At 35.9% G+C, this 23712-nt stretch overlaps 1 protein-coding gene across 16 annotated transcripts in view; it reads right to left on the reverse strand.

Annotated features, from left to right (window-relative positions):
- MLLT10 (MLLT10 histone lysine methyltransferase DOT1L cofactor) overlaps positions 1–23712 on the reverse strand; it is a 237019-nt gene that overhangs the window by 41497 nt on the left and 171810 nt on the right. For 7 of the 16 annotated variants that reach the window (XM_053894995.1, XM_019460585.2, XM_019460591.2 and 4 more), the window contains 3 exons: positions 20365–20409; positions 19494–19526; positions 6123–6170 (listed from right to left, as the gene is read on the reverse strand). The exons of 2 other annotated variants lie outside the window; for them this stretch is intronic. In XM_053894995.1, the coding sequence (XP_053750970.1) occupies positions 6123–6170; positions 19494–19526; positions 20365–20409 (126 nt within the window). The remainder of the gene's footprint in view (positions 1–6122; positions 6171–19493; positions 19527–20364; positions 20410–23712) is intronic. 7 more of the 16 variants (XM_019460592.2, XM_019460581.2, XM_019460593.2 and 4 more) reach the window with 4 other exon arrangements.

Below are 23712 nucleotides of genomic sequence, written 5' to 3' on the forward strand. Positions count from 1 at the left end.
AGCTCAGGTCATGATCTCACGGTTCCTGAAATCGAGCCCCAAGTCAGCCCCAAGTCTGCACTATTAGTGCAGAGCCTGCTTGGGATTCTCTCTTGGACTCTCTCAGCCCCTCCCCTGCTCACTCGCTGTCTCTCTCTCTCCCTCAAAATAAATTAATAAAACCTAAAAACTACTATCCTGCTAGAGCACAGAGAGATTGATAAATGGAAATTATAAAAGAAAGGTTAAGGGACATGGAAGACAGAATCAAAGTCCAAATATGTCTAACAAAAGTTACTGAAGAACAGAAAGAATAGGGAGGATCACTATTTTAAATGGCCATAGGAGCACCTAGGTGGTTCAGTTGGTTGAACTTCCAACTCCTGAGTTGGGTTCAGGTCATGACCCCAGGTTCATGGGATGAAACCCCACATTGGGCTCCACACTAAGCATTGGAGCCTGCTTAAGAGTGTCTCTCTCTCTCTCTCTCTCTCTCTCTCTCTCTCTCTCTGCTCCTCTCCCCCTGCTTGCATGTGCTCTCTCTACAATAAAAATAAAAATAATAAAAATAAAAATAAAAATATAAAAATACTTTAAAATGTAATGGCTAGAGTTGTGTCCAGAACTGACAAAAGACATGAATTCTCTTGGGGCACCTGGGTGGGTTCAGTGGGTTAAGTGTCTGACTTTGGCTCAGGTCATGATCTGAACCCACAGTTCATGGGTTTGAGCTCTGTGTCAGGCTCTGTGCTGACAGCTCAGAGCCTGGAGCCTGCTTTGGATTCTGTGTCTCCCTCGCTCTCTGCCCCTCCCCCATTCTCACTCTCTCAAAAATAAACATTTAAAAAAAAAAAAAAATGAATTCTCTCAATTAGGAAGCAAAGAGGTCCTAAGAAGAATAAAATCACATCTAGACATACCACCCAGAACAAAGAGAAAATCTTAAACGAGTGAGTGGAGGTAGAACAGTTTAAGGGGTAGGCACATGAACAGCAATGTGTGATTAAAGGAGTTTGGGTTCTTTTGTTCAAGAGGATGGACAGGAGAGAATGCTTAGATGTAGATGGGAAAGAAAAGTGAGGGTGAGAGGGTAAGGAGACTAACATGACAAGGCCTCTGAGAGGGCACAGAAGGGTGAGATGTGGAGCACAAGTACAGACTAGCCTTGCACTGCAAGCAGGACTGGAGAGAAAGAAAAGAGGATGGGTACAAACCAAGTAGGTTTGCAGAATTGGGGGACTAAAAGATGCAATTTTAACTGGCAGTAAAAGTTTTAAAATACAAACAATCATGGCAAAAAGAGAGTTTCCTAGAGATTCGTATTAACACTGCCAAGCAATTTAAATGTCAGTGAAGGCTAGTATCACAAATCTATAATGATATGCATGTGTACATGACGTAAATTGTATTCTCTAGAAACACTTAGCTCAGATGAAGGATAAAAATATAGGTGGTCAGGTTAATGAAGGACATATTTCAACTAAGACGAAAAAAGACTTACTGAAGTTATTATCAATCATAAGCCCAGATAACAAACATCATTGAGTACGTTACACAGTGATTTTTTTTTTTTTTTTTTTTTTTTTTTTTACTGTTTCTTTAGCTTAAGAAAATTGAAAGGGAGGCTTAGTAGGAAAAAATAAATTGCTAATTAAAATGAAGAACATAATCTTATTAGATGTGGCAGCTATTAAAACCATTTCCCATTCTTCATTAAAGGTTATCTATGATTTAAATAAAAACATATAAGTAATGACCATAATCAATTTTTAAAAATGAAGACAAGAAAAAAACTACTCTCAAATCTATTCTTTTAACATAATCGCCATGATAATTTTGCCTAACTTTTTATTCTGCAATTATTCACTTATATTTCTGACTCTTCCAATAGAATTTGAGCACCATGAAAACAATAAGAAACTGATAATCCTTTGTGCTATGTATACATTATTTTATACACAGTATACATACAATTTGTTGGGGTCAGGGAAGACCTATCACGGATATATTTCCAAGTTGTTAGGTAAGCTACCTAAATACCATTTAATAATTGAATCCAGGAGGTGCTACAAGAAATGTAACTGTAATCTTTATACTCCCAGTATTTTCAATTTTTTTTGCTATGACAATTAGCTCTGTTAAATCTAGACATTTCATATCTTGCACCTCCTCCTTAGAACTGAAGTTATTTTTACGTAGTCTCCAAGAAAGACTTCATCTTAATAGTCCATGTTTTAGAATCCTTTCCTTGTCTGTGATATTTTAAAATTTCCCCTATAATGTGTCTAGATGAGAATTTTTCCTTCACTCTTTTTTCTTAGGCCCACTATGTGCCACTTCAAACTAAGATATCTCATCTTTTTTTTTTTTTTTTTTTTTTTTAATGAAATTTATTTCCATTATTTCTTCAGGTTATTTCCTCCTCTCCATTTTTCTCTCTCCCTTTCTGGAGCTCCTGTTACCTGGATTCTACTTCTATCCTCCATACTATATAGTTTTTATTTTAAATATGTATAAAACCCATTAATTATTTTGTTGTTCACTGTATCCACTGTTATTTGTCCTATCTATTGTGTTCTTTACTTTGTTACAGTTTTCCATACCTAAAATTTCTACTTGTTTTTTTGTATCATTATTTTTTATTTTTTAGACAGAGAGCAAATGGGGGAGGGGCACAGAGGGGGAGAGAGAGAATCCCAAGCATGCTCTGTGCTGGAGCCAATGTGGGGCTTGATCTCTCGAACCGTGAGATCATGACCTGAGCTGAAATCAAGAGTCAGATGCTTAACGGACAGAGCCATTTAGGTGCCCCTCTACTTGCTTTTAAAGATCTACTTTGTTTCAAATTATTATCTTCCCTCATGTCTTTCCTATCTTCTTTACACTGATTCATTTTCTTTCTATAATTTCTTTAGGACCTGGTCTGTAGAAAATCAGATTTCCTATCACTGCCAACATGGATTAAAAATTTTTGGTCTCTGGGGCACCTGGGCGGCTCAGTCGATTAAGTGTCCGACTTCTGCTCTGGTCATGATCTCACAGTTCGTGGGTTTGAGCCCCGCGTCAGGCTCTGTGCTGACAGCTCGGAGCCTGGAGCCTGCTTCAGGTTCTGTGTCTCCCTCTCTCTGTGCCCCTTCCTGCCTCTCTCTCTCTCTCTCTCTCTATATATATATATATATATATATCTCAAAAATAAACATTAAAAAAAATTTTTTTTTAATTTTGGTCTCCTAAATCTTGACACATCCAACAACTTTGAATATAATTTTTTATACATCTTTTGAATGAATATATTAGTTTCTCCTAACATTACAAGCATAATGCCAAACAGTCTGAGAAGTATAATTCCAAATACCTAATGATTATTACACAAAAATACCACCTGTCAATAGGCACATACATACACCCACAGATCCTTAAATAAAATGACCCTCTGAGTGTGAAACAAGTAATACAGGCCATCTATAGAAAGGGCTCACCATAAGACATGGTTTCTAACTCCAAGTTTAGTCATCAAGGTAACTGGGACATAGTTCCTGCAAACACAGGACTATAAATTAATGTGGAAGGAAGCTGCTAAGAAAGCAATCAACTGCATTATACAGAAAGAAAAAGAACATTATCAAGATGGTGATAATCTTTTTTTTTTTTTTTTTTTTTTTTTGAGAGATAGGGTGAGTGCCTGCACACAAGAGCAGGGGAGGGGCAGTGAGAGAGAGAGAGAGAATCTTAAACTGGGCGTGGAGTCCTACACCAGGCTTGATATCATGACCTAGATCTCATGACCCTGAGGATCACGACCTGAGAAGAAATCAAGAGTTGGAAGCTGAGCTGCCTAAGCCACCCAGGTGCCCCAACATGGCGATAATCTTTAAACATGACCTAATTGTCCTTGTTCTGATGTCAGGTTCACTAATGAAGTAACTTTACAATTATAACTTGTTTTCCCAAGATTACTTTAAGGAAAAGTAAGATAAGCAATTCTGGGCAATTCTTGACAGTAATGTTTTGATCATCAATGATTAAATGACATTCATTTCTGCCATACTGGCTTGAGTTAGCCCACCTGATCAATTCCAGGTATACTGACAAAACCAAAAGGAGACTAATACAATAATGTGTGAAAGAAATGATAAGGATCTGTACCAACCTACAGCTGTGAGAAGGTGGGATTTTGAAAATAATAAATTAGATATAAAAAGTCATGTTTAGCTACCTTCAAATTAGAAGGTACCACTTGGTGACTAATTCAGTTGGGAGCAGGCAGAGAACAGAATCAAAGATGCACACAAGAGGAAAGGAGATAACTTCTCAGGAAACCCTGAGAATTACAAAATAAAGTCTTTACATATACAGGTATCATTATCACTATTATGTAATCATTAAGACATTTTTCTCAAGTACACTAACAGGACAACTTTTGCAAACACTCTCAAGTTACTAATGTATACCTGAAAGTAATCATTTGTTTTGGAGAGAAAACCTACTTCTAAAATTATCTAATTCATTAATTAACATTCATTAACCCCAAATTGTGGAGGTTTTTTTCTTTTATACTCAATGTTTCCACAGCTATTCTGTCTTCCTTCAAGTTACTTTTCTACTTGTTCATCTATCCAGTTTGATTCATGAAATAGTCTTCTCTTGCATCTTAACCCTTTATCTCTCTAGAGTCTTCCTTTCCACTTATTAATACTTTTCCATTTTAAAATAAACCTGATCCAACCTTTCTGTCTTCTCTACCAACCTTGCTCAGCCATGACCAATTTCAGAGTTTATATTTACCCCCTATATGAATTTATTTCCAATTCTGTTTCTCTCTAACACTCTAACCTCATCTGTTCATTTGCATGCTAAACATCTATACCTAAACATCTCGTTGGTAAATGAATACCCATCCTCCCCCAGCTACTGCCATTCAATTTACTGACAATTATTACCAGTTCTTCTTGAGTAACAGATGTCCCACTAGTCTGACTTCCATTACCCTCACTCAGACCCTTAACACATTCAGCTAGATTACCAAAAAATCTAATTGGTTTCTCTGTTCTCTAGCTCCTTTCAATATTCTTATATGCTACAGCCAGATGAACCTTCCTGAACAACAGGTTTTATTTTTTTCCCCAACTCAAACTATTTCCCAACTACCAACTATTTTCAACTCCTTTGACTAATACGTAAGGTTAGTATTTTTCATACATTTCATATCAAATATCGTATCACCATCACTTTACACACCTATGTTCCACTGCTTGTGCTATCTGTATTCCAGGGACTGGAGTCTACCCCTGATCCCTATCTCCATATAGCTCAATTTTACATATTCCTGAAGGTAAAATGTTACATTCTCTGGACATCTCATTTCCTCAGCTGAAAGTAGTTTTCCCTGCCCTGAATTCTTTTTATACTGTAGATCATTAAAGAAGTTATAATTCTATGTCTTGAAATTATTATTTATGCACATATTTATCCTTTTAGATTTTACTGCTCCTGAAAGGATCCATTTGCAGTATAGAATTATTTCCCCAAAGAAAATGACCAGGATTTTTAGATACAGAAAGAACTTTATACTCTTCAAATGAAAAAAGACTAAGACATTTTGAGAAGGAAAAGTTCCGTAGTGCAGGTAATCACACCCACAAGATTAGTTTTATAAATATGTGAAACTGAGGTTTTTAGGGGAGGGAGTAGCTGCATACATTAACTGGTTAAGAATACTGGATTCAGAATGCACATGCTCACTCTCAACTGATCCAGAAGTATTTGAAAAGTACATCACAGAATTAGAAAAGTATTATAAGTCACAAAATATGGTCTCAGATTCTTCTTTCCCTCAGTGAGACAGAGGGGTCATAGATGTACAAAGTGGTCTAGGCATCTAGATCCTGACAGGTAAATAACTTTAGAAATCCTAAAACCCACCTTACCATGTCTTAGGCAACAGGACAAATCCAAACAAGTACAACAAGAACATGGTAACAGTCATCCCATCAACCACCCAGAATTATGGAGAATTCCTTTCGGTTATTTCTGAGACTACAGATCCCCATTAATGCTTTATATAGGAAGGTTTCTAAGCTTCATTAGGATTAATTAACTTAACACTATTACCCTTTAAAATCATGCTTGAACTTGGTACATACCTATGAATTTAAGTTCCTGCTTTGTTAGTGTAGAACTGTCATCTCTGTCTAAAGAAAAGACACACTTTAATTTAAAATTTTTAATAACCAGTTCCTAAAAACTACCATGATAAGAAGTTGAGAAATTTAAAACACTATGGGGGGGGGGGGGGGAGGGGACAGGAATCAGTAGGGTTAAAGTAAAACAAAACAACAAAAAAAACTGTGGAAAATTTAAGTTATTATAAATTTGTTTTTGCTAAAATAAAAAGGCAGCACTCTAAATAAAGAGACTGTTAATAGCATTACCATTTAATTAATTTAAAAGTAATTCTTACAAATTCATTAGCATTTATACTAATCCCTTCCCTTTTCAGGTTCTCTCTTATAGTTTCAATGAAACTCCTGTAAGTTCATTTTGCTTTGTAGTAGTTAACATGCATACTGAAAATTACGTTTTCTTCCCAGTGCTGATTCACCATCCAAATGTTAATATCCTTCTGTGTTTATCACTTAAGATGAAGCCTATCTTCCAGAAGCTTAGAGTGATCCAAGAGATAAATACCTTGGCTGATTTGAAATGGAAAAAACCGTACCATCTTATGGACAATATATGTCTTCTACTACTTAGCAAGGCTATACAGTATTATCCAAATTATCCAAATTCCTTCCGGCATAGGAACAAACACTGGAACAAACAGTAGCATTTGCTGCATCCTGGAATGTAACAATGTACTGTATAAAAATAAAGAATACGGCCTTCTACATCACGTAAGAAGGAAAAACAAGTCTACTGTGATTAAAAAGAAATGAGATCTAGAATCATCTAGATCTATGGTTCTCAATCTCCCTACTGTTCACAGCAACAGCTCCTCCTATCACTAATACCTCATTACGTGCAGTGAATCTCAAATGATTAATAGGCTGTGGTGATGTCTGAAAATTGCTCATCTCTGTTCTCAGATCCCTACACCTTCTTAATGCTTCCCTGAAATGAAAAGGGGGCACATGTAAACAGCAAAGATCTAGTTTCCTACAAACTATTATGACAAACCTCAGTAGGATTCCATTCTTGAGGAAGAACGTTCATTCCTAAAATCAATTAGCATTCATGCTTATTCTAAATCCTATAGCAGATATTTATGAATAATTGGTTGACATTACTTTGCCTCCTCCATCAAATGAGATTTGTTTAATGAGCATGGTCATGACAAACCAGAAGTACCATAATTAAAGAAAATTTAAAAGCATAGTAAATGGGGCACAGAAATCAATTAGCAATATACTGCTGTGAAAACAGATCTAAGCACTTTAGCTACTTTAATCTACTATTTCAAAATTATATTAAAAATAGGAATTGCCAAGATAAACAAATGAAGCAAATGCATTATTGTAGGAAGAACCAAGTTACTACTCTTGAGAGAAACAAGACTGCCTAATGCAAAGTTTAATTTCCAAAGAAAACGAACATATTACCAAGAATATATGAAAACTCTTCCAGGACTATGTAGCAACTGACAATGATTTATTCATTCAATATTTATGGAGCATCAAGTAGATGATGAGCTAAATACCAATGAAATAAAGATGAATAAAACCCAACCCCTACTGTAAATGAGTTTATAGTCTAGTAAGAAAAACTTGTAAATAAATAAATTGTTAAACAACCTAAAAAGCACTAGAGTAAAATCACACCTGAAACAGAACAATTAGAACCAGGCAGATGAGATGTTAGTTTGCAACTGGACTATGAAAAGCAAACCATAATCCCCATATTCATATTATTTGTTTCATCATTTTAAATACACCTACTAGATGAAACCAAGAAGTCACACTTACACTTTAGAGGCATCATGAAATCTAAATTCTCCTAGTCAAGCTGGCTAGCTCCCAGGCACCACCATAAAACCAAATGTCACAAAATATAAGGCACTTCACTCCACGGGCACACCTATTTAAAGTTTACCTTCCATATGGTGTTCTTTAAAATATTTAAATGACTGTTTTGTCTTTCCAAATTGTTGTAAAAGTTCCCAAAATGTGCTAACAGAGTTTTACGTTTTATCTTTCTCCTACCTGTTCTCTTTTTCCTTTATTGAGACAGTAATTTTAATATTATTTCTCCTAAATTTCTCTGGTCACATAAAATTCATCCCACTGTGCCTAATTTGTTTTTTGGTTTTTATTTAGACTGGTTGAAGTGTTTTCCTAAATGTGTTTTTCTCTGTGACTGGCTCAGGTCATGATCTCACGGTTCATGGGTTCGAACACCGCATCAGGCTCTGTGCTCTGTGCTGACAGTCTGGAGACTGCCTGCTTCAGAGCCTTTCTCTATCTCTTTCAAAAATAAAAACATTAAAATTTTTTTTTTCAAAAGTTTATGGAATAATTATACACACACACCCAGAAGAGCAACCACCATTAAGTCCTAGGTTCCTCTCTGAGAAATACTAAATTAAGATGTAGCTTAACACATAATGCCCATGACTATTAATTAATACACAATATTTCCTACAATATTAGCTACAAGTATGTTATACTAATGCAGAATAAAGTTGGGAAGAAGAGATAAGGCAGATTATGAAAAACTCCACGTGCCATGCTGAAAAATATTAATTTTATCTCAAAAATACCAGATAATTCTTTGAGGATTTAAGTAAGACAGTGACACAATCTGATTTGCATTAGAAAAATTTTTTAATGTTTATTTTTGAGAGAGAGAGAGAGAGAGAGAGAGAAAGACAGAGTGCGAGCGAGAGAAGGGGAGAGAGAGAGGGAGACACAGAATCTGAAGCAGGTGCCAGGCTCTGAGCTGTCAGCATAGAGCCCAACGCACGGCTAGAACTCACACACCATGAGATCATGACCTGAGCCAAAATTGGACACTTGAGCCACCCAGGTGCCCCTGATTTGCATTTTTAAAATTTTTTTTTTTAAGTTTATTTATTTTTGAGACAGAGAGAGACAGAGCATGAACAGAGGAGGGTCAGAGAGAGGGAGACACAGAATCTGAAACAGGCTCCAGGCTCCGAGATGTCAGCACAGAGCCCGACGCGGGGCTCGAACTCACGGACTGTGAGATCATGACCTGAGCCGAAGTCGGACGCTCAACCAACTGAGCCACCCAGGCGCCCCATGAAAAACTTTTAAAAATAAAATGATAACCAAGAAAATTAGAAGTCACGATGAGCCTAGTTTAACTCCGTAGCATAACAGAGTTAGGTGGCTAAATCCCATACAGAGATAACGAACACAAAAGAAGGAGCAGGCTTTGAATGGGAATGTAAGAGGAACAGAGATTTATTAATTTGTTGGAAATGGACTTGGAACTCAAGAGATAATTCGATATTTTGATGAACAGATTTGGGAATCTAATGATCATCAATGATCGCTAAAGCTATAGATATGTGTTACAACATTTTCTAAGAGAATATGTGCAGGAGGAGAAGTAAAAAAAAAAAAAAAAAAAGAGAGAGAGAGAGAGAAAGAGAATACTGGGAATACAACAAAGAATACTCAAAATCATAAAAGATACCCATATGCCCTCATAAAGAAAGCTATAGCTGTAAAGGCCTATTAAAAAAAAAAACAACAAAAAACCTAGGGGTGCCCAGGTGGCTTGGCTGGTTAAGCGCCTCAGGTCATGACCTCACGGTTTGTGAGTTGGGAGCCCAGCTTTGGGGTCGCTGCTGTTAGCGCAGAGTCCGCTTCATATCCTCTGTCCTCCTCTCTCTTTGCCCCTCCCATGTTTGTGCACTCTCTCTTTCGATCTCAAAAATGAATAAACATTTTAAGAAATTAAAAAATAAATAAAATTTTAAATCAATAATCTTTCGGTTTAGAAACTAGGAAAAAAAAGCAAACTAAACAGAAGCAAGCAGAAGGATGGAAATAATAAACAGCAGAAATGGAATAAAAACAGGAACACTTTTAGAGAAAATGTTAAATGTTAAAAGCAGGTTTAAAAGATGAACAGGGGCGCCTGGGTGGCGCAGTCGGTTAAGCGACCGACTTCAGCCAGGTCACGATCTCACGATCTCGCGGTCCGTGAGTTCGAGCCCCGCGTCAGGCTCTGGGCTGATGGCTCGGAGCCTGGAGCCTGTTTCCGATTCTGTGTCTCCCTCTCTCTCTGCCCCTCCCCCGTTCATGCTCTGTCTCTCTCTGTCCCAAAAATAAATAAAAAACGTTAATAAAAAAAATTAAAAAAATAAATAAATAAAAGATGAACAGCACTGACCAATCTTTCAGAATGACAAAGAAAACAGAAGACTCAAATTACTGAAATCAGGAATGAAAGGGGATTATAAGGATATCCACCTTATCAAATTAAAAAGATTACAAAGAGAATACTATGATAACTGTATGCAAACAAATTAAAAAATGCAGGTGAAATGGGCAAATTCTTTGGGGGGAGGGGGGAAGACTCCTAAAAACATAAAATTTTCAAGAATGGACACACAGAAAATAGAAATAGTCATTTCTCCAAAGAAGATCTAGAAATGGCCAGTAAGAGCATGAAAAGATGTTAATATCATTAGTCATTAGGAAAAAGCAATTCAAAACCACAATGAGACACCACACCAGCTTGGATAGCTATGATTTAAAAAAAAAGAAAGAAAATAACAAATCTTGGTGAGGACTGAAGAAGTTGGAACCCTCATAGATTGCTAATAGGAATGTAAAATACTACAAATGCTATGGGAAACAGTGTTGCAGTTTCTAAAACATTAAATACAGAGTTACCATATGACCTAGCAATTCTACTCCCAAGAATATACCCAAGACAAATAAAGACACATATCCACACCAAAACTTGTACATGAATGTTCACAGCAGCATCTTTCATCCTATCCAAGAAGCACAAAACAACAATGTCCACCAACCAATGAACAGATAAAATATGGAATATTCATACAATGTGTTATTCAGTCATAAATGAAGAATGAAGTACGGATGCATGCTACAACACAGATAAACCGTATGCTTAAATGGCCCCCTGCTGTACAATTCCCTCTATATGAAATGTCCAGAACAGGCAAATCCATAGAGACAGAAAGGAGAGTAGTGATTCCCGGGTGATTTTGCAGGGAAGAGGGGCTTAGGGGTATATATGATTTCTTTTTGGTTTGATGAAAATGTTCTGGAATTAGTGGTGACAGTTAATACAACATTGTGAATATACTAAAAATGTCCGAATTGTATACTTTTAAACAGCTTAAAACGGTAACTTTTATGTTGTGTGAATTTTATCTCATTAAAAATTTAGGGGGGAAACGAGATAATGAGATAATGGAGAAGTAGAAAAACCACCATTTACTCTGACACAGAAAAGAATGAAACAGGGTAAGGGAATGTGCTTTTTATACATGCACACTTTCAGAATAGAGCAGAGGAATGATAAATGTGAAAATCAGGACAGTAGTTAAACTTTGGGGAATACAGTGGTAAAGAGCATGCACTAGGTTCAACAACATTAGTAACATTCTATTTCTTAAATTGGTGAAAGGTTCCTGAGTATTTATTATTGCATGCTACAGAGCTTACACATATTGCTTAAAACGTATCAAATATTTCATAAATTGGAAAAGCATCTATGAAAATATGGCAAAATATTAACAGATGTTAAATTAGTAATAAATTCATGATGTGTATCAGTCTCTGTACTTTCCATAATTCTGAAATATTTTATTTAAAAGAAAGAGGAGAATGTTGTAGTGTATACAAAAAGGTTCAAAACAGAGTGGCCAACAATTATTCTGCAAGGAATTGGCAACCCAACTAGTCACTAGCAGTTTAAGAGAGAAAAGTTAACAAAAAGGGTACTAAAGCCAAAAATACTTCATAAATGCACGTGCTAATGAAACCTAATTTTGAAAACAATTTATGTAATACCTTCTGGCATACTGATTTTGCATCCTGCAACTATACTGAATTTGCTTATTAGTTCTAACAGTTTTCTGATGAAGTCTTTAGGGTTTTCTATATATAATATGTCATCTGAAAATAGTTTAACTTCTTTTTCCATCTGGATGCCTTTTATTTCTTTTACTTGCTTAACTGCTCTGGTTAGGACTCCCAGTACTATGTTGAATAAAAGTGGTGAGTGGACGTTCTTGTCTTGTTCCTGATCTTAGAGGAAAATCTTTCGGTTTTTCACTGTCAAGTATGATGCTAGCTGTGAGCTTGTCACACATGGCTTTTATTATGTTGAGGTATATTCCCCTTTTATACCCATTTCGTTGATAGTTTTTTATCATAACTGGATGTTGACTTTTGTAAAGTACTTTTTATCTACTTAGATGACCGTATAATTCTGTCCTTCATTTTGTTATGTGGCGTGTCTCACATGAACTGATTTGCAGGTATTGAACCATCCTTGCATCCCTGGAATAAATCCCATTTGATCATGGTGTATGGTACATTTTAAAAAATGTTTATTTATTTTGAAAGAGTATACATGTGTGTAAATGGGAAAGGGGCAGGGAGAGGAGAGGGAGAATCCCAAGCAGGCTCTGTGGCGTGGCTTTGGAGCCTGGTGTGGGGCTTGATCTCAGAAACCGTGAGATCATGACCCAAGCCTAAATCAAGAGTTGGATGCTTAACTGACTGAGCCACCCAGGCGCCCCACTGCACAATAGTTATAATGCGTTATTGAATTTGTTTTGCTGATATTTTGTTGAGGATTCTTACATCTATGTTCATCAGGGATACAGCCCTGTAATTCCCTTCTTTTGTGGTGCCCTTGTCTGGTTTTGGTATCAGGGTAATGCTGGCCTAGTAAAATGAGTTTGGAAGAGTTTTGCCACTTCTATCTTTTGGAAAGTGTGAGAAAGACTGATCTTACTTCTTCTTTGAATGTCTGGTAGAATTCACCAGTGTAGCCATCTGATCATGGAATTTTGTTTGTTGGGAGGTTTTTGATTACTGATTCAATTTCATTACTAGTAATCAGTCTATTCAGATTTTTCATTTCATCATGATTCAGTCTTAGAAGGTAATATGCTTCTAGGAATCCACCCATTTCTTCTAGGTTATCTATTTTGTTGGTATGTATAATTATTCACAGTGCTCTGTAATGACCCTTTGTATTTCTGTGGTATCAGCTGTAATCTCCTCTTCCATTTCTGATTTTATTTAAGTCCTCTTTTGTCTTGGTTGAGTCAAAAGGTTTGTCGATCTTCTTTATCTTTTCAAAGAACCAGATCTTAGTTTCACTGATCTTTTCTATTGTCTTTTTAAGTCTCTATTTCTGTTCTAATTTTTGTTATTTCCCTCCTACCAACTCAAGACGTCATTTGTTCTTCTTTTTCTAGTGTCTTGAGGTATAAAGCTACACTGCAGTTTTTGTTTCTTGAGGTAGGCATTAATTGCTATGAACTTTCCTCTTAGTACTGTTTTTGCTGCAACCAATAATTTTGGTATGTTACATTTCCATTTTTATCTCAAGGCGTCTTTTTATTTCTCTTTTGATTTTTTTCTCTAACCCATTAATTATTCAGTAACAATGTTGTTCAATCTTGACATATTTGTGAATGTTCCAGTTTTCTGCTTGCAATTAATTTCTAGTTCCATATCATTGTGTTCAGAAAAGATGGGTGATAGAATTTCAATCTTCTTAAATTTATTAAGACTTGTTTAATGGTTTAACATATGATATGTCCTGGAATACGTTCCATGTGCACTTGAGAAGAATGTACATTCTTGTGTTTTTAAATGGATGTTCTATAAATTATCTGTGCAAGTCCATCCTGTCTACTGTGCTGCCTACAGTTGGTATTTCTTTATTGACTTTCTGTTTCAGTGATCTATCCAGTGATGTAATGAGGTGTTAAAGTCCCCTATTATTATTGTATTGCTGTTTCTCCCGTTAGGCATTAATATTTCTTTTACATACTTGGTTGCTCCTATATTGGGTACATAAATATTTATACATGTTATATCTTGTTAGATTAAGCAGTAATACTCACTTGTAATAAGGCAGTTAAATAACCATGAAGCAGATATGGTAGGCAGATAATACCTCCCCCCACCCCAAAGATAAACCTGTGAGTATGTTACCTTAAATAGCAAAAGGGACTAAACAAATGTATTTAAATTAAGAACGCTGAGAAAGACAGATTATCCTAGATTGTCTGAGAGAGCCCAATCAAATCATCCAACTTGTCATAAAATTTGAATCTGAGAATCAGACAGGCATAAGCATAAGACAGACTCTACCCAACACTGATGGCTTTCAAGACAGAGTATGAGGCCGTTATGCAAAATAAGCAGGCAGCTTCTAGAAGTTGGAAATGGTAAGGAAACAGATTCTCTCCTATCACCTTAAAAAAAAAAGAACAAAGCCTGCCAATACCCTGATTTTAACCCAGCAAGTCCATGTCAGACTTCTAACTTACAGACTGTAAGATAATAAATGTATACTGTTTGACCACAGGAAATGACTGAATAAGATAAAACATAAATTCTTTTTTTATTCCTCTCTGACAAGTTTCAAGCTTTTTATTGCTTGATACTCAATATAATAAAGAAATAAATGGGGCGCCTGGGTGGCTCAGTCGGTTGAGTGGCCGACTTCAGCTCAGGTCATGATCTCACGGCCCGTGAGTTCGAGCCCCGCGTCGGGCTCTGTGCTGACAGCTCAGAGCCTGGAGCCTCTTTCGGATTCTGTGTCTCCCTCTCTCTGACCCTCCCCCATTCACGCTCTGTCTCTCTCTGTCTCAAAAATAAATAAACGTTAAAAAAAAAAAAATTAAAAAAAAAAAAAAAAAAAAGAAATAAAATATGTAAAGTCTAACATTTAACACCTCACACCCAGTAGTATGGTTACTGTAAAAAACAAACAAATGAGCCAAATAATAGGATGTGGAAAAATTGAAATCCTTGTGCGCTGGTGGCAGGAATGTAAAATGGTGCACCCACTATGGAAAACAGTATGACACTCTGTTTTAAAATAGAACTACCATATGATCTAGCAATTGCATTTCTGGGTAAAATGAAGACTCAAAGAGATTACTTGCACATCTACATTCAAAGCAGCTTATTCATAATAATCAAAAGGTAGAAGCAATCTAAGTGTCTCTCAACAGATAAATGAATAAAGAAAATGACAGTATATACAACAATGGAATATTATTTAGCCTTAAAAAAAGGAAATTCGGATACATGCTATTACATGGATAAACCTGAAAGGCATTACTGCTAAGGGAAATAAGCCATTCACAAAAAGACAAATACTGTATGATTCTATTCTTATGAAGTATCTAGAACAGTCAAATAGATACAAACAGAAAGAACTGTAGTTGCTCTTGGCAGGGTGGAGAGAGAAAAGGAAAGCTGTTGGTTTAGTAACTACAGAGTGCCAGTTTTACAAGATTAAAAACTCCTGGAGACTGGTTGTACAACAATGTGAATATAACACCCAAAAATGGTTAAAACGGCAAATTTTATGTGTATTTTACAATTTAAAAAAATAAGCTAACACTTAAAAAAAAAAAGTGAGAGAGAGAGAACACAAACATGGATTTTCCCAACTAAGTCCAAGTATTTCTCCCTCAAATCCTCATTAGGTTAAAATACTACTTCACCAGGCATCACTACTATTCTTCTCTTTGCAATAAAAAATATTAAGTCCAGAGCAACTATCAAGAAAAAGGAATTAAAAGCATCCAAATTGAAACGGAAGAAGTAAAACTGTCACTATTTCCAGATGACATATTATTTATAGAAAACCCTAAAGATTCCACCAGTTAGAACTAATAAACAAATTCAGTAAAGTTGCAGGATAAAAAACCAACATACAAAAATCTGTTGTGTTTTTATACACTAAAAACAATCTACCAGAAAGAGAAATTAAGAAAACAATCCCATTTACAATTACATCAAAAAATAAAATATCTAGGAATAAATTTAATTAAGGGGGTGAAAGATCTGTATACTGAGAACTAGAAGACATCAACGAAACAAACTGAAGACACAAATAAATGGAAAGATATTCCACGTTTACGGATCAGAATAGTATCGTTTAAATGTCCATACTACTCAAAGCACTCTACAGATTCAGTGCAATCCCCTATCAAAATTCTAATAGTATTTCACAAAAGTAGAATAAACCCCAAATTTGTATGAAACCACAAAAGACCTTGAATAGCCAAAACAATTTTGAGAACAAAGAACAAAGCTGGATCCTTCATGCTCCCTGATTTCAAACTACATTACAAAGCCATAACAATCAAAACAATATGATATCAGCATAAGAACAGACACACAGATCAATGAACACAATGGAAAGCCCAGGAAAAAAACACATGCATGTAGAGTCAAGTTATTTACAAGGAGCCAAGAATATACAATGGGGAAAGGACAGTCTCTGATAAATGATGCTGGGAAAACTGAACTACATGCAAAAGAATGAAATTGGTCCACTACCTTACACTGTACACAAAAATTAACTCAAAATGGATTGCAGACTTGAATATAAGACCCTGAGCCATAAAACTTCTAGAAGAAAACATAGGCGGTAAGCTCCTTAACATGAATTATGATATTCTGGATTTGACCAAAGCCAAAAAAACCCCTCAAGTACATCAAACTAAAATGGCACTGCACAGCAAAGGAAACCATTAACAAAATAAAAAGGCAGTGCACTGAATGGGAGAAAATATTTGCAAATCATACATCTGATAATATCCATGTATTGTTGGTTTGTTTTTTTTAAGAGAGAGAGAGAGAGAGAGAGAGACAGACGGTGGGAGGGAGGGGGCAGAGGAAGAGAGGGAGGGAGGGAGGGAGGGAGGAACTAAAAGAAAGTGAAAGAGGGAGGGAGGAAGAGAAAGCGAAAGAGGGAGGAAGAAAGGGAGGGAGGGAGGGAGGGAGGGAGGGAGAGAGAGAGAGAGTGAATGAATGAATCTTAAGCAGATTCCACAATCAGCATGGAACCCAGCATGGGGCTCAATCTTACCACCTTACAGTCGTGACTTGAGCCAAAATCAAGAGTGGGCCGTTCAACCGACTGAGCCACCAGGCACCCCCAAAACATACTTTAAAAACCTCATATAATTCAATAACAAAAAAATCCTCAAACCATCTGGTTTTGATGGATATTTTTCCAAAGACAATGTAGAGGTGGCCAAAAGACACTTGAAAAGATGCTTAACATCACTAATCATCAGGGAAATGCAAATCAAAATCACACTGAGTCATCACCTCATATCTGTTAGAACTGCTATTATCAAAAAGTTAAGAAATCATAGGATGCGGAGAAAAGGGAACCCTTGTGTACTGTTGGTGGGAATGTAAAATGGTGGAGCCACTATGGAAAAGTTTGAAGTTCCTCAAAAAATTAAAAGTTGAACATATATCCAGTAATTCCACTTCTGGATATTTATCCAAAGAAAATGAAAACACTAATTTGAGAAAATACGTGCACCCCATGTTCACCGCAACATTATTTACAAATAGCCAAGACGTGGAAACAACCTAAATGTCCATCAATGGGTGAACAGTAATGAAAATGTGCTATATATACATACGACAGAATATTATTTAGCTATAAAAATGAACAAAATTTTGCCATTTGTGACAAAGTGATGGACCTTAATGGCATTACGCCAAGTGAAGTTAAGTCAGATAGAAAAGAAAAAGATAAATACTATATGATCTCAAATATGGAATCTAAAACAAAACAAAATCCAAAATACTCCAGGCTCATGAATACAGAAAACAGACTGGTGGTTGCTTAGGTAAACAGAAGCAAGAGAGGAGGCAAAAGGGGTGAAGGAGGTCAAGAGGTACAAACTTCTAGATATAAAATAAAATAAAGGAAGATATAAAAAAAAACATTATTTATTTCATGTTTCAAAATTATGTGACTAAGAACACACAAATATCTGACTATACTACCACAGTGTTCTCTCTCAAACACAATCTTTTAAAGAAACACAAAATTTTAAAGAAAACCTGTGTTCATTCTATTAATCCCAGGACATTAATTTCATTCACCTATAGAGAAAAACATGACAACTGTCCCATTAAATTGACATATTCCAGTACTTTGTTGGCCAACAATGGCAAAGGATTTATGTGACAATTCATTCACAATCGCTCCCCACAAAATCTACTTTCTTATTATTCCAAGTATACGCTTTTCAAACTTTCTTTATGTCTCTAAAACTCTAATATTCCAAAATTAGACAGCCAAATTTATGCAAACTGAAAAAGATGTTAAACCTCTTCTGTTTTTATGCTTCCCTACCAAAGAATAGTAACATATTTAGTTTATTTGCAGGAATGCTTCCAATCCCTTTTTCCTCTAGATACCTAAAGTTCAAGAGTTCCATGTTATCTGGAGAATTCACTGAGAGTCTGCAATTCCGGTTACACAGGGCAGCAAAGATTATAAATAAAGATACTCATTAATAAAATGATCATTTGTAAAATGGGTTTCCCATCCTGACCACCCCAACCCTCAGAATCAACACAAGTGTCTATGCCTTTTCATCGTGCCATTGGTTTCTTGCTATAGATTTGTAAACATCTGACAATATACTCCAAATACAACACAAAGCGACTTGCAAATTAAACTACATTATCAAAATATGCAAGATTTCATGAAGTTAATAAAAATGTGCTCAAAAACCTCTTAGAATTACATAAACTATCTTGAGCAGGTAAGTTACGTCAGTTAATAACTGAAAACAAGCAACAAAAAGGACACTAGATTCAAAAGAGTTTTTTTGAACACTAAATTTTCTTCAAAACCGAAGAATCACTCAAACATTACTGCAAACATGACTCTCATTATAATTACACTGCAATATTGAAAAAAGCTAGCATTTGCCTCATGTCCTGATTTTAGAACCCAACTCTGCAGAAGATGCAACTCCCCTGTAAAAACCTGGTTCCAAATTAAGCATCATTTAAAAGGTTATCTTCCATTTATTCAGTATATAAAATATAGGGGCAATGCAGTAAAAGTATTCTACACAGTAACTTTTTTAAATCCCAAAAACAAAATTCACATTTCAAGTTGTGGAAGAAGGAGCTAATTCTTGACCTAAGTACCAATTACTAACTGCACTGCCACAAGAGAGCTCAAAAGAACTAGAAAAACTATTTACAAAAATAGAAAAAAAAGAGTTTCATAAAGTTAGAACAACACTATTATCATTTTGCCTTCCAGAGAGACAATAAAAGCGAAACTGATGAACTATATTGACCTAGCATCCTCCTGTAGGCAATCTACAGAAAGTTCTCACTGAGGGGCTGAACAATTGCCTCACTGCAGAGCTGGGTTTCATTGTATCAATAGAACATGCAAGCTTTCAACCCGGGTTCTCTATAAAAGGCAACCTTTGTGATAAATGAACCACTAGAGAAGATTCTAATAAAACTTACCATTGTGTATTGCATTCAGCAACTCTGAGAAAGCTTTTAAGTAAGGAAAAAAGGACTTCAGGTTAAGATCATTCTCAAACACACAAAAGAAATACATAGGCATAGACTGAAACAGTATAATAAAATCTCAGTAAGTATCATGTATCATTGTTTGAATCATTAAAACTGTAAGCTTGGCTCAGTTTTTATATGGTATAAATTTCTAAATATTGTATTTCATTTGTCAATTTATTGTCACCTAATAAATTTAATATGTTAGATATATTGTCATAATAGTGACAAATTTTCTTAATACATATATAAAATTACTTTTAAAAAGATGTTTCATAGTCTATGTAATGTCTTTCTTGCTAAAGTATCTGTAGGATTCAATTCTGTAAAGGTAAATCGATCACAACACATTCTACACTCAGCAGTATTTATTGTAAAGAAAAACTTCATTTTATCATCTAACCCAATCAAAAATTCTCATTTCCTAGACTTCAGTATAATAGTCTCAACATATATAGAGGTCAAAGCAAGAATTCTAATATCAACATACAAATATTAAAAAATTATATTAACATTAAGATTAGTGGGAACGAAATTCTAAAAATATTACTTCAACAGGGAACAGAAGTCACAAGAAACACCATATTAAAAAGCCAACAATACTTAAAATTTGGTCACAATTGGACTAATATGGATCCTGACCACAAGACAAGCAGCAAGTTAAGATATCTCTGTAGGAGAAAAAAACCCCAATTAAGGACCAACTGCATTATGGAAAATTAAAACTTAAGAGGTTCAGGGGTGGCATTATATAATAGGAAAAAAAACACTAAAGTAGAAGTCAAAAAGCCTGGGTTACCAACCCAGTTCGACAACTTACTAGCTGTTGGACAAGCTCCATCATGCCGATACTGCATGGAAATTTCTGTTGGGAGGGAGGAGAAAGGAATCAGGAGAAGTTGCCAGTGATTCAAGGGTAGAAAACGAAAATAGGCCAGAAAATCAAGGAAACATTCACCTCAAAGTCTAGCTGAGAAAGGCAAACAGAAGTGTGGGAATAGAAATTATAAACCAGTATCTGGCATGTGATAATGTGATGGGAAGAAGGACCAAACATGATGGAATTCTCACAACTCTTTGATGGGATAGTGCGGGAATGTGTACATGTGCATGTGTATACAAAGAATGAGGAAAAGGGGCGCCTGGCTGGCTCAGTTGGCCAATTTAGGGTAAGGTCATGATCTCACGGTTCGCGGGTTTGAGCCCCATGTCAGGCTCTGTGCTGACAGGTTAGAGCCTGGAGCCTGTATCTGATTCTGTGTCTCTGTCTCTCTCTGCCCCTCCCCCACTCACACTCTGTCTCTGTCTCTCTCTCTAAGATAAATAAACATTAAAAACAATTTTTTTAAAATTTTTAAATGTTTATTTATTATTGAGATACAGAGAGAGACAGAGCATGAGCATGGGATGAGCAGAGAGAAAGAGGGAGACACAGAATCCAAAGCAGGCCCCAGGCTCTGAGCTGTTAGCACAAAGCCTGACACCGGGCTTGAATTCACAAACCTTGTGATCATGACCTGAGCCAAAGTCGGACGCTTAACCAAATGAGCCACCTAGGCGTCCCAACATTAAAAAACCTTTTAAAAAAAAAAAGAGGAAAAGACATAAGGGCTTACAAATTAATCTGTGAAACAAGCGTGTAAGAAAAAATGGATTCATAATAAGAGGGAGTATAGTCAGCAATGTGATAAACTAATGTGTTTTATATAATTCATTAGACGAGAACAATTTGTCAAAAACATCTGAATTCTGTGGTCAATTAGACATTACAATTCAAGTACAAAAAATTAGTTTATATATGAGCAGAAATCTATGATTTTAATATAAAACTTGTCAAACTACACCCAGCTTACTTTCTTGTACCTTTCTTTCATTTTTGATGGCGATAATGAATGAATAAGCCATCACTCTTATTCTTCTGCTCCACCCAAATGAAGAGAACAAGCAGAGGATGACATAAGGCAATAAAACACTGCTAAAAGCAAAAGCTCCTGAGAAAATGAAAAATAAATTTCTGTATGGCATTCCAAAGGAAAAGCTAACTGACACAGGACTAAGTCTGTGACCCAAAGGACCTGGCCTGCTAACCAGGGAAACAACAGGTATTCCTCTGTGGCTAACACAGTTGGGCTTTTTTTAAAAGAAGAATATCTGGAAATTCTCTGGAATTACTTAACCAAAAATATGACTTCTAGGAATCATGTGTACAACAGAGCCTTCTAGGCAACCATCACTCACACATCTACACATATGCATATCTCAGAAGTCAAGTCCAATCATGGGCACCCTCCAAATAACTTGAAATAAGAAAGACAAAGCAAGGCAGAGGCAAGCGAGCACTCACTTTTAATCGTTCTAATGTTTTTTTAAAAAAGGAAAAAAACCTTCACATTAGCTACAGTTGAAAAACCAAACTTCTGATGAGTTTAATGAAGTCCTTTCCAGATGATACTGAAAAACTGAGACATGGTGGAAGAATTTGCCATCTTTAATGCTCACTAACAAATTCAAGTGAGATTTAAAAAAAGAGAGTGAGGGCTACTGAAAAGATTGAAATGGTACATTATAGAGAAATGGTAGTTGTCTGGAATGGTGCAGAAAAAGAACCAAAGGACACTCATAATACCAAAAGGATTTTCTCGGGGGGGGGGGGGGGAGGGAGGGGGATAAACAGAATATGGCTATTCTGGCCTTTGATCTGGTACTTTTGCAAAAAGACCTACATAGTACAGGGCCAGCAAATTTTCAAATCATCAAAGACGAAAACAAAAATCAGAGGATTTTCTGAGGAAGCAAATTTCAAGGTATATTCTGGTCTTAGCAGCATCCAATATCCTATGATTTTCGTTTATGACCCAACATAATCAATATATATAAAACCATGAACTTGAGTCATTAAGATGGGTTTGAAGTACGTTCAATAACTGTTAAGTCTACTCTTGTGAATTTATTAATTACTTGTATCTTTATGATTCCCTTATTTGTTTACAGAATCAGACTATTCCTAATTAAAACATTTTACCAGGAAAAGACTTCTCAATTTCATTTTATTAACCTAAGTAGGATATAACATAAATAAGCATGTATTGAACACAAACCCATTCATAGTTACATGGGCTCAAGTTAAACTTTCATAACCTTCACTTTTCAGTAGAAGTCAGAACAAACTTCTTTTTTCTTTTAAAATTTGTTAATGTTTTATTTATTGATTAATTTTTGAGAGACAGACAGAGCGTGAGTGGGGGAGGGGCAGAGAGAGAAGGAGACACAGAATCCGAAGCAGGCTCCAGGCTCTGAGCTGTCAGCACAAAGCCGGACATGGGGCTCAAACTCGTGAACCGCAAGATCTTGACCTGAGCCAAAGTCGTCCGCTTACCTGACTGAGCCACACAGGCGCCACAAGAACAAACTTCTCTTAAAGTGATCTATTCATATTAATAACTCATCTCCATGAAACCTCAAGACTTCATGACTAAGTACTCAAGGTCAGAATCAAACAACTGCCTTCCTAGAATCTCCTTTTACAGCATTTATCACCACTAAAGAATTCCATCACTAAAATAGATTTCAAGTACCTTAACTTGCAAAGCTATGGCAGCATTATATTAAAGAACTAGAGACTAAGATTTTTAAAAACAGGGGGGATGGGGCACCCGGGTGGCTAGGTCAGTTAAGTGACCAACTCTTGGTTTCGGCTCAGGTCACGATCTCACAGTTCATGAGTTCAAGCCCTGCATCAGGCTTTCCATGGACAGCGTGGTGCCTGCTTGGGATTCTCTCTCTCTGCCCCTCCTCTGCTCCTGCTCTCTCTCTCTCAAAATAAATAAATAAACTTTAAAAATAAATACAATTCAAAAATAAAATTAAAAAACAGAGAAACTTTGAAAGGATGCTCAAAGAAAATAAGTTGACGCTAAACCATCAACTACTTATCATTTAATGAAAACCAGAATTTTCTCAAATAAGATGTTAACTTTTATGAAGAAAAAAATGTTAACTTTCACTTTAGTAAATCACAAACTCTTGTAATGTGGTTAAGATAAATAGGAAAAAAGGACAAATACAACAGGTCAACTTTTCCAAATGCTGTATTAATTTTCAATGTTTCAAAAGCTCTACTTGTCTAGAATACGTATAGGAAAAAAAAAAGGTTAACACAGGGGCACCT

The sequence above is a fragment of the Panthera pardus genome, unplaced genomic scaffold (assembly GCF_024362965.1).
Source record: "Panthera pardus isolate Hobbes unplaced genomic scaffold, ASM2436296v1 HiC_scaffold_6, whole genome shotgun sequence".
NCBI lineage: Eukaryota > Metazoa > Chordata > Mammalia > Carnivora > Felidae > Panthera > Panthera pardus.